This window comes from Coturnix japonica, chromosome 2, assembly GCF_001577835.2.
Source record: "Coturnix japonica isolate 7356 chromosome 2, Coturnix japonica 2.1, whole genome shotgun sequence".
NCBI classification, from domain to species: domain Eukaryota; kingdom Metazoa; phylum Chordata; class Aves; order Galliformes; family Phasianidae; genus Coturnix; species Coturnix japonica.
Window position 1 is genome coordinate 40,692,013 of NC_029517.1, and position 11,943 is coordinate 40,703,955.

At 46.2% G+C, this 11,943-nt stretch overlaps 1 protein-coding gene and 2 non-coding genes across 3 annotated transcripts; all 3 read right to left on the minus strand.

Moving 5' to 3' along the window:
- Positions 1–6,324: 6,324 nt before the first annotated feature.
- RPSA (ribosomal protein SA) lies at positions 6,325–9,960 on the minus strand. Its single transcript, XM_015854190.1, has 7 exons — positions 9,836–9,960; positions 9,444–9,611; positions 8,809–8,927; positions 8,007–8,252; positions 7,091–7,219; positions 6,705–6,873; positions 6,325–6,478 (listed from the first exon to the last, which is right to left on the minus strand). Exons 2-7 carry the CDS (start codon positions 9,574–9,576, stop codon positions 6,384–6,386), a joined length of 891 nt encoding a protein of 296 aa, XP_015709676.1. The 5' UTR covers positions 9,577–9,611; positions 9,836–9,960; the 3' UTR covers positions 6,325–6,383.
- LOC116653047 lies at positions 7,695–7,841 on the minus strand. Its single transcript, XR_004306455.1, has one exon. It is a non-coding gene; the product is annotated as a small nucleolar RNA SNORA62/SNORA6 family (small nucleolar RNA).
- LOC116653046 lies at positions 8,435–8,593 on the minus strand. The gene has a single exon (XR_004306454.1). It is a non-coding gene; the product is annotated as a small nucleolar RNA SNORA62/SNORA6 family (small nucleolar RNA).
- Positions 9,961–11,943: the final 1,983 nt, after the last annotated feature.

Consider the following 11,943-nt stretch of genomic DNA (forward strand, 5'->3'; position numbering starts at 1 on the left):
ATGCCTGGGCATATGAAAGAGAACAGAGCCCTGGGGAAGTACTTCCAGGAGATTCAAATGGGAATCAAATAGATGGAGAACTCAGAATTTCTTCAAAAAAATAAATCATTGCATTTTGCTTGCAAATACAAAAAGGCAAATCAGTTGTTTATATAAACAGCTGTCACCACAGTGTGGTTCAGTGTCAGTTTGGCTGTTACCAGAGATTGTGATGGTCAGCATTACTTGGTCCCCCAGAGAACCTCAAAATGGGATGTCATTCATCAGACTTATTCCTGGCCTCTGAGGGACGTTTCTCTAAGCTGGGTCTCACAAACGATGTCCTCTCTTTCCTCTTTGCTGTGAAGATTTCTAGTGCAGCACAGATGCACTCACATCTCCCACAGTTTCTGCCACCAGGACCCCTCCTCCACAAGCCTGCTCTTAATGAGCTCTTCTCCCAGTCTGTTTTCACAACTGGGATTGCCTCCACCCAGTGCAAAACCTTCACTCAGCCTTGATAAACCTCATTAGGTTCTCATGTGTCCACTTTTGGAGCCTGTCCAGGTCTCCCTGGATGGCATCCCTCTCTTCTATTGTGTCAATCGCACCACTCAGCTTGATGAGATCAGCAGCCTTGCTGAGGGTACACTCAAATTCTCTATCTGTGTCATTAATAATGGTGTTGAAGAGCACCCATCCCAAGGCAGAACCCTTGGGGAACACCGCTTACGACAGTGGTGTAGGACCTTGTCCAAGGCCTTGCACAAGTCCAGGTAGATTACATCAGTTGCCCTTCCTTTGTCCACTGATGCTGTCACTCCATCATAGAAGGCCACCAGATTGGTCAAGCACAATCCCTTCAACCTTAGTGAAGCTGTGCTGGCTGTCTCAGATCGCCTCGACATCTCACATATGCCTTGATATCTCTTCCAGGAGGATCCACTCCATGATCTTCCCAGGTACATATGTGAGTCTCATCAGCCTGTAGTTCCCTGGCTTTTCCTTTTTCCTTCTCTTGAAAACTGAAGTTTCCCTTTCTCCAGTCACAGAGGACTTTGCCTGACAGCCACAGTTTTTCAAGTATGATGAAGAGAGACTTGGTGACCACATCAGCCAGCTCTTTCAGAACCCTGGGATGCATATCATCCTGCCCCATAGATGTGTATGCATTCACCCCCATGAGGTGGTCTCACAACTTGCTCTGCTCTTACACTGGGAGGGTTTTGATTCCCCAACACCCCTCAAGAGTTCCGGGACACAAGAGGCACATGAAGCCTGACTGAAAATTAAGACCAAGGCAAAGAGCTTATTACATACCTCAGCCTTCTCCACATCTGAGAAGACCAGCTCTTTTCCATTTTTCAGAGGAGTACATGCTCTTTTGCCCATCTCTTATCTCAATGCAACAAATGAATCCCTTATTGGTGTTTTTCACATCCCTTGCCAAGTTCACTTCCATCTATGCTCTGGCTTTCCTGATGCCATCCCTACACATCTGGACAAAATCCCTTCATTCTTCCCAGGCCATTCATCCACACTTCAACTGCTTATACTTTTCCTTTCCAACCTCCCACCCCCAAGTCTGACCAGCAAGTCCCTGCTCAACCATGCTGAAGATTTATGAAGAAGCCAGAGCAGAAGAAGACTCCACAGAGGTTTTGAAAACCTGGATGACTGAAGTAGATGTAGATTGAGTAACTATTCTAGGATCTGGATGCTCTCCGAATCAAGCCCCGGAGTCCTGCAATAACACTGAACGTTACAAAGCACTTCATTGTCTCAGGATCACGAATGCTCATTAGCTAAAGGTTTGTTTGTCTCTAATTATGATACATTAGGTTCATCCATTGATTAGTGCTGTGTGCAAGCCCAGAGTCCTCAGGAGACGAGTGCAATAGTACCAGATAGACAACAATATCTGCAGGCTGGTGATAACTTTCTCCTTGACTCCAGTACAAAATAGCAACCTCTTTTAAATTACAGCACTACAAAAGGGTGTGAAAATGCCAGCCCTTGGACATCCTATTGACTGACATGATTATCTGGCTCCCAATTTTGAGCCTACTTGCTAATTACTCACATATAACAAGGTTAATCTTCACAAACTCATTGGAGCACTCAGCAGTGTTTGGTTTCATCCCTATTTTTATACTGGTAGGAAGGAACAGCAATAAGTATTTTTCTGAGAATTCAGCATTGATTTTTCTCCCCTCCTTCCCTGGCATCCATCCCCAAATTCCCACGTGTTCCAGACAGCTCAGCGGTGTGTTACTAGAAAGTTTCCACTACGTCTTACACAGTACAGAGCTTGCTTTCATACACCGCTAGAATTGTGCAAATTTTACACGACTTGCTGCTGCCAGCTCTAATGCTGTATCCAAATGGTTTTGGTAGAAAATAAGGAGAGATACCTAAACTTAATTCTTTTCTTATTCTTCTCAATGGAGGCTTATGTTTAATCGGGCAGTTCCTGTGGATATCAGCACTAGTTTGTGTGAGCAGACAGAACAGGTAAAGATCGATCATCTGTTCGATATCACTGAGGAATGGGAATCCATTAAAACAAATAACTAAAATAAGATTTTTAAAAATTATTATTATTATTATTTAAATAGCAATTTTGCAAAACACGTGGCTATGCTTGAACCTTGGAAGAGACGTCAGCATCCATGCTTAGGGTCAAAAACATTGTTGAGCTGTTTGTCATATGGTGCTCAATTGTAATGGAAGACAAAATGGTTTTTATATTTACAGTGAACCAAAAAAGTAAACACTACTAAACAGGTTTGCTGACAGCCAGCAAAGTGGTACAAGTATGTCATGCACATGCATAGAATACATTGGCTTTGCATTCAGTACAGTAACTTTTAGGGCTTGACTTCTCCAAAGCAGATCTCCTCTACAAGGAGAGACATTTCCACTCTGGTCAAAAGCAGCCCTTATGAAATGCCAGATCATTCCCTGCAGTAAACAGGGATCATCAAGAGATGTGGAATAAGTAAATAAATATGCCTGACAGAGAAGCACAAGAGCACACACCACCTCAGACAAGATGCTAGTGATGCTGACGCAGTTTCAGCCATGGAAGCAACCATAAATCAAGCACTTTTGCTGCCTCCATGGCCGGGCAGACAGGGTCTTGTGAAGCCTGACCTCACCAAATCTCCAAGCCACATCTTTCAGAATGGCTGTGTCCCATGCAGGGAAAGAAGGGGAAGGAAGCTCACAAAAAGGCTGAGGCCAGGCTTTAAAGAGCAATTACTCGGCTTTGATTCATGTTGCATGCATCGTTATCAGCTCTCAAGCCTGACAGCTGTAGGGAGCTTTTTCCTCTCCATTGCACCTTCCTTACCATTTGTCTAAGCCCCAAGGCAGCAGCCTGTGCAGGTGGCAGCCTGGTTTCATCCTTGGCCAAGACTTTATCGCTCACAAATGCTCTAACATTTTTTTGTTTCACAGGGAAAAGGCAGCTCCACAAACCGAGGATTTCTAGGTCCCAGCCCATGCCTCACACAATAAAGTCATCATTGCTGAATCTGAATTCAGCAGCATGTTTAAATGAACCACATCAATGTGATGCTGCAGCAAGCTAATGCTGAAAGCTCTGGCTTTGCTGCAATTACTCATTTCCAATCACAGAATCCAATTCCCCTGCTCCCCTTCAATTCAACCATCCATAGTCATGCTGAAAAGATGGTGAATATCATCTCTAAATCTTATACTAGTATCACATGGCATTACTTAGGGACACTCATCCATGTGCTTAGATGTAGACTAGTGTCTTAGCTGTGGGATCTGGAAATCAGCTTTGTCCCCCAGAGCCTTTGGCACAATTGCAATTACCTTCATAATTGGGTCCTTCCATGGATGACCATGCTTCCAAGAGGAACCTATGACTTCCCTAAGAAATCAGCAACAATCACTACAATTTGGAAACCATATTTGTAGTAAAGAAAAAGGGAACACACAAATTCACATAACATTTCTTCCACAGAAAAATCCATCTGAACAATTCCCCCACTCCTGGTTCCCCTCCTGTTTTCCTGAAACAATCTTCATGTTAAATAAAATCCGCCATGGTGACAGAACACCATTATCCAGATAGTCTGGGTGTGGGCAAAACACCACAGCGATCAAGTGCATGGATAAGGTGATTAGTAGATGAAATATTAATAAAGCCAGGTAAGTAACTCATCATGTATCACTGGGGTACAGCAGCTGCAGTCATCCCATCCTTTCTCCTTCCATTCTGGCCAACAGAACAAACTTGTTAAGGGAAACCAAGGCTTCTGCAAAAGGCAGCAGATCCAAACCTTGCTCACAATAAGAAACATTTTACACATCTGGGACACTTTATTTAGTTTTCTGGATAGCAGAAACAGTGAATAATCCGGTGCCTAAGCACTAAGATGTTTAGGATCTTCAAAATATGAAGGTTACAATTAGGTTTATTTAAATCAGGTGTCAGAGAAACAGGTTGGGGGGGGGGGGGGGGGGGGGGGGGAACCTTCTTTCTTCAGTAAATAGAGCATTTTGGCACAGCAGCTTGTGCATCACAGCTGCCCCCTGTTCCATGGGCAGCTGCTGCAGTGGGCAGCCCAGGAGGCTCAATTTGCACCCTGACACCAAGTTCATGCCCCAGCAAAGAGAGCTGCTGCACTTTAGGAAGTCCAGCCCTTTGCTTGAGAAAAGCTACAGAAATATTTCTAACCTGCACATGTAAAAATAAATAACTAATGGAGACCGCAAGCAGCCGCAGTTTGGCAGGATACCATGCTCAGCTACAGCACAACTACCACTGTAGGGGTGGGGAAGAGGAGACCTCAAATAAGGGATGGTCATTAACACACCGCTTTGAGAGATACCAGTATCACACCCAGCAGCATCAGATTCCCAAGAGATGCTACCTCTTGCCCCACTGTCCTTCCCTTGGCAAAGATGTCCCTTTGTTTCAGCTCACTGCCACAATAGCACACGTGGTACAAAGTGAGCCAAGTATCAGGCATGTTTCTTTCAGGCCACTTCCATTAGCAAGTTTAACACTCAGTTATATGTACAAAAACAGTAGTTTCATGCAGCTGTGAGAAGTGCAGTACAAGGTAAAGAGCACCGTCCTGCTGCAGGGAACGGAAAAGCCAGGAGAGGTGGAGTATTGGCTGGAGCAGCCCTGCCCAGCTTGGAGGCTGCTGGCACTCAGACAAACCAGGACTAACAGCCCCATCTATCGGGGTGTCAGAAATGCTATGGAATCATGGTTTGCAGCTGAGCAGCTCACTGTGATTAACCCCTGACAGAGACACTTCTGAAGCAGCCCAAACCCCTTCATACACTGCCAGTATCTCTTCATTTGGAGTGTAGTGGGCTGCAGATCCTCTTTATCTCTGACTCCAAAACCTTAGGGGTCAACTTTGAGTCTCCACTCATGCTTTCTGCCAGAGGCTCCAGGTGAGGCCATTCTCCCCAGCTGCAGAGCAGAGCATGATTTTTATATCTTATCCTCCCAGCTCTATGTGCAACAGGTGAAACAGAAACTTTCCTCATGCTGCCAGAAGTCACAAGTTTCCAGCCTTCTTTACAAGGATCCCTATTTGCCATCCTTTCACATCTCTCACTGCTTCTTTGTACCATGAGGCCCGGACTCTTGCCTTTGTAAGATCTTTGAGCAGACCACATTGATCTTGTTTGTCACATCAGATGCACCAGCAGCCACTTGCCCTTTCCCACTGCCTGCAATAGAGCTCTGGCTCCAAGAGACCTGCCTCCAACAATCCTCTCTCCCACTCCCTGCCCAAAGCCCTCCAGCCTCTGTCCCTACTCCACACCCAACACACAATGCATCTACAGTACTCTGTCAATGCCTGCTCCCTGCTCTATGAGCTGCAGCCCAGCTCCTCTAAGCTTTCTCCATAAAGGGGTGCTCCTTCCTCTGATGATCTTCACGACTCTATCCACTCCAACAGATTCACATCCTTGCACTGCTCCACATGGGGCTTCACTAAGGCAGAGATATATACAATCAGCCCTGGCCCCCTGCTGGTCATCCCTCTTTTGTTGCAGCCCAGGATACTGTAAGATTTACAGACTGCAAAAACATACTGCAGGCTGCTGTCACATTCTGTTCAAGACCCTGAAGGCCCTCTCTGCAGGGCTTCTCTCAGTGAATTTTTCTCCCTATCTGCATACACCTGGGATTGCCCTGACCCTGGTGCATGGTTGTGCACTTGAGCTTGTTGTACTATATTGTTCACATAGGCACACCTCTAAAGCCAGTGAGCCCTTTGGCTGACAACCCAGTCCTCCAGCATGTTCATCAGAACTAAAAAACACACCAACCAGCACTTATACAAGGTAGGATGGGTATTAAACCGATCTTTATTCTTGACAGTACAGCGGCACTGAAGTTAAGACCACTCTGTGGTTGTCCCAACCCACTCTGTAGCTTGGGCAGTGGGAGCTGCTGACCAGTCCTCGGTGGCAGGCTGGGCGCTCCAGTCCTCTGCAATTACAAACACAACAAAATTCACTGCATCCCTACTCTTTTTACCCATAAAACATGTAGCACACACTGTCATTCTTCAATTTTCCCCACAAAATAGCAACACCTATGACTTGCTTAAAGACAGGGGTATCAGTACACCAGCACCGTGCACATCCCTGCAGCTTATCGCCCAGTGAAGATCACTAGATCCCGCTTCCTTTAGTCATCCCTCCACAAAACTAACCTGTGGGGAACTGCTGGATTGGCACAGATGGGACCTGCACTCCCTCAGACCAATCAGCAACCTCAGGCTGAGGAGGAGCAGTGAATTCAGGAGCTGGGGCTGTCCATTCGGTTTGGAACTCCTCCTTTGTCACTGCTTTCTCGGCAGCAGCCTGCTCCTCCTTCTCAATCTGAAATGAAGAACATAGCTGACATCGCACAGGAAAGACACATCTCACCATACACACCAGACAATAGTACTAGCTGACAGACAACTAATTAACCCCCGCACTAGGTGTCAAACCTATGACACTGGCAAGTATCTGTGCTCAGAGACAAGCACAGAGAGCCAGAGGAAGGCACACAAGCAGCACATCTCACACACATTTCCTCCCACAGGGTCTTTACCTCCTCAGGATCCCTGTAGAAGTACAAGTCAGGCATGACTTCCCATGGATGCTCACGGGAGATGGTGCCACGCATGCGCAGGACCTCCCGAGCCAGCATCCACCACATCAGGCCCACTGAATGTGCTCCCTGGAACAGGAGAATAAGGCTACATTAAAATCTGCTTCAAGTATAAGCTTTCAGACACCTTTTCCCTCCCCTACCCTCACACACCTTTAAGAGGAAAACTTATTTGCACACAACGTTCTTTCCAGGCAAGAGAATCCAATAGATCTATGATGTACATGGACTCATGACATGGCAGCTTTTCAAGTTCACAGCAATCTGCATTTGAATTTGTGTCCATCAGTACTCCCCTATTCAACACCCCATGTAAATCTTATCCAAAACCAGAAGGATTACGTATCCATATCATTTACTCATATATGAATCTTACAGATTCATTTGAGCTCAGATTTGGATTACATTGTTTTATTAGTAACAGTGTCTAGATAAAGATGAAAGCTAGTTTTCCCTCTTCCCTAGACTATCTCTCAGCTGCTAGCAAGATCGTATTTCATAGTAGTTTCTTCACAAAGTCACATTACTTCTCTTTCACTTCATGAACTGTGGCAAGATTGACTACCAAATCCTTTCATTGGGTCACCCTCAGGCTGTCAGTAAGTCCTGCCATGTTACTGTAGCACACATCCTATGCTCAAGAGTTCCTTGGCCAGAAGTGGGCCTCAGCTCCAAGCTCTGAGTGTGCAAGCTCAAACCCTCCTTGCCTATGTGTTGGCTTGGCAGAAATTTATTAGCTCACCACCCTGGGAGTCACACAAAATATACATGCTAACCTTCCCTACCAAAAAATATCTATCTTGCAAGCTACAGCATGCCCTAGAGAAAGGAGCTTTAAATTTTACAAAGCAGTAACCTTGTTGTTGCAGGGGATAGCAATGTCCACGTAGCGCAGTGGGGAGTCAGTGTTGCACAGAGCAATGGTGGGGATGTTGACGTAAGAAGCCTCAGTCAGTGGCTGATGATCAGCTCGAGGATCCGTAACAACCAGAAGTCGTGGCTCACGGAAAGCTGCCTGGATCTGATTTGTGAAAGTACCAGGGGTGAAGCGTCCAGCAATAGGAGTAGCCCCAGTGGCAGCAGCAAACTTCAGAACAGCACGCTGCAAAACAAATCCAGAGGTCAAGTGGGAAATTCAGTTTCAACCAATTCACCCTGATGCTGTCGGTCACCACGTGAACTTGCTTCCATTCATATGGCATCAGGGCTCATGTACCAGTTCTCTGAATGAGAACTGCTCCTCATTCACAATAGTTTCTAATTTCTCAGGCCTAAGAGAGCAGAGCATGTGGCAGGGCTGCTATGAAACTCCAATCATAGAGGCAGCTCCTCTCCTGGCATCAGCAAGCATCCTGCTAACTGCTTTGTTGTAGCACACTTCCGACACTTGAGAGCTCATTGGTCAGGAACTGACCTCAGCATCAAGCTTTAATAGTGTGCAAGCTGCATAAGCAGGTGCTCACACCTGTCTTTCATACATCCATATAGAGTTGTACATCTATAGAGTTGTACCACAGCACAAGAAATACCTCTGAAGCTGTTCTTAATGCCAAGATTTGGGTCACTCTTTTATCAAGCTGCCAATGGCATGCACTGTTACAGGGCAAAAACCCTGCTCCCAAGACTGAATGCCTTTGGTAAATAAAGAACTCCCCTACCTGTCCAGTATTCCTGGAAGAAATGACGCTCACATCAGCTGGATTCTCAATAGCCACGATAGCACGGGCTGCCAGGAGGAGCTTCTCCCAGGTCCTCTTCAGATTGATGATGTAAATACCTACATGTGACAAAACATTTAGAGTAATCAATAAAGTTCTAAATCAAGACAGCACTCATCTGCTATTAAATTTGCCGCAGGGCTGCAGTTATTACAGAACTCCGATCAGCAGAAACCTGTTCCAAGAAAAATCCAACAATGATTTTAAGATAACGTAACTCCAGACATTAGGGTCCAACCCATAAATACGGACCTGGGTCTGTTATGAGCTGGAATCTTTCAACATGGTGCAGTTTAGACTTAAGAACAGCTCAAGAAGCACGAATTACTACTGATATGCTGATACAATAATTACTATTATTACTACAATCAGAAACTATAAAGGGTGCCCCAGTCTAATTGATTCATTTGTGTTCTATAACCAGTGCTTTGTTTTATGTTTTTGAGGAATGTGATGTGTTTGGATTTCTGTATTTTTCAGGGCCACAAAATGCTGGGAAGCTCCAATTTGACTCTTTTTCCCAGTTTTGCTCATCAACTCTCAACTAACACAGCAAATACACCCCAGGGATCTACCATCACTCTTCCTCTTGTAGATATACTGCTCCATCTGGAAGTCGAGGTTGGTGCCTCCCAGGTGGGTCCCGGCAGCGAGGAACTTGAGGACATCCTCCTCCTTCATCTGCAGGACATCGAGACCTCCGGACATCGTGGGGTTTCCCTTAAGAAGCGACGACAGGGAACCTGTGGGCACAACCATCCAGCTCAGCACCTCACGTGGCGGGCGCCCCGGCCGCCATTTTGCCCGAGCCGGCGGCCTACCCTTCTATCCCACTCATTCTCCCCCAGGAAACTCAACCCGCTGAGTGGAGCGCATAGTGAACGCCTACTAATAGCTATGAATGGCTCAAGGTGCGTGCACCGCCAGCAGCCCCTCAACCACCCCGCCCCACGGAGCCGGGACTCACGCGGACAACGCCGTGTGGAGGACTCGGCGGGCGCCGAAAGAAAAGGAAAGAGCTCCCCGCCTGACGTCAATATATGGCCTCCCCGCCAGCCAATGGGAGGACAGCGTTCACCGGAAGGGCGAGACTACGCGGGTTGCTAAGGAAGTAGGCGCCTAGCGACAAAGGGACTGCGGGTGTCATGGCGGAGAGTGGGCTTGATGGGGGGGGGTTGTGTGTGCTATGGAGGTAACCGCCATAGGGGGAAAGCAAGGCTTTAGTTGGTGTTACCCTTAAGAGCTGCCGAAGCAGTAGTGATTTGCTCACTGAAGTAATCTAACCGCAGTCCTAGCCCCCAAAAGGGGCTGCAATGTCATGCACGAGGCTAGTGATGGCTTTAGTGGCACCACAGCTACAACCATGTGCATGAAACAAACTACCTGACAGTTATGACTGAACCATATTGTAATGCAGTTATGACATTATAACATTACATAACTTGATAGCTTAACTATTCTTTAAGAGAGTAATTCATACATTTGCCACGTGGTGGTGACAAAGGTCAGCAAAACAAAACACCACACTGAAATTAGCAAGAATCACATAGAATTTCTTGGGTTGGAAAGGACCATAAAGATCATCTAGTTCCAACCCCCCTGCTGTAGGCAGGGCTGCTACCCACCAGACCAGGCTGCCCAGGGCCCCATCCAACCTGGCCTGGGACACCTCCAGGGATGGGGCGTCCACAGCTTCTCTGGGCAGCTGTGCCAGTTCCTCACCACCTTCATAATGAAAAACTTCCTCCTAACAGCTAACCTAAATCTCCTGCATTTGGAATTATGGTCAACATGTATCTCTTAACAGAAGGAGACTCAGGGGCTGAAGAGTCTCTCTCCTTCCTTATCATCCCCCTTTAGATACTGAAAGGTCACAACAGGTCTTGAAGCCTTCTCCAGGCTGAACAGACCCATCTCTTTCAGCCTGTAAAATGGAGATGGTGACCACTGACTCAGTTTGAGGCCAAAAATTCCTCCTCCACAACAGGGAGCATGCATGCTAGTTTGGGTACATAAAGCCAATAGAAAACACATAAACATATCTAACAATGTTTCTTGTAGTGAATGTCTATGTAACTACATACCATTTTGTGGGGCTGTACAAGGTGTGCTAGCTTTGTGGAATTTGCACCTAGCACCCATCTTAGCACAAATACAAACTAAATACATTTTTCTCCTCCACGTATATGAATGGTAGGTAGTGACTTGCGGAATCAAACTCCATAACCACGAAGTAGTTATAAAGCAGGTATGTTTAATGAGTGATGCACATACACCCTGGTGCAAGGTGGATAGTTCCACCTCACTTGCACACTGTTAGGAGAAAGCGTGCAACAGATATAGGCTGAACTGATACATAATCAATAGTTTGCAGGAATTTGGATACATAGTCATTACATTCCTGAGACCCCATTAGCATGCAGTCCCTCTCCCCTTGCAAGTGCGTAGTGAGTTGTGGGGGTGGTCATGGGATGAAGGCTCATCATCTTCCTCGCCATAAACTTTCGACTCTGTGGAAGGGGCACCCCCCAAACTGGTTCCAGCTTGCTCTGTGGACATCTGATCACCACACTGCTCTCAGGCTGTTCCACCCTTATCTTCATGGCCTTCATCCCCTTGTTTTCTCAAACTTAGTGTCTGCAATTCCCCTTCTCTCTGCCCCCCTTAACATAAACTATCTATCTTTAACTACCCTTTGCCTTAGTGAGGCCCCTTTTCCCTTTCTGTAGCAAAGTGTTCCCTTTTCATCTACTGTGGGGTCCTTTTTCACTATTCAGTAGGACACCAGCTATCAGATGCCATTTGCAGGCTAACGTTAAAGGAGTCTAAAATGGCTGCAGTCAGTTTTTGGCAGCCTAAAGTCTGCAGCTCAGTCCACTGTTTGGGCACTGAGATGGTTTTAGAGAACCGCAGAGTTAGAGATTTCCTGTATAGATCAGACACATCTGCAGCACTCCAGCCCTTACTCAGTGCATGTCCATTTCTGTTCATAGAACTTAGATGCTTTCAGCAAAACTTAAGTTTCTAACACAAAACCCTTGAGATCAGTAGTTGTAAATCCAGATGGTTAAACAA

Excerpts from the sequence above, each read along its gene's own strand:
- RPSA (XM_015854190.1), bottom strand. The coding sequence starts at position 9,576 with ATGTCCGGAGGTCTCGATGTCCTGCAGATGAAGGAGGAGGATGTCCTC. Across the intron at positions 8,928-9,443 it reads CTACAAGAGGAAGAGTGATG|GTATTTACATCATCAATCTG; the intron begins GTAGATCCCTGG and ends TGTCACATGTAG. Across the intron at positions 7,220-8,006 it reads CTATCCCCTGCAACAACAAG|GGAGCACATTCAGTGGGCCT; the intron begins GTTACTGCTTTG and ends CTCCTGTTCCAG.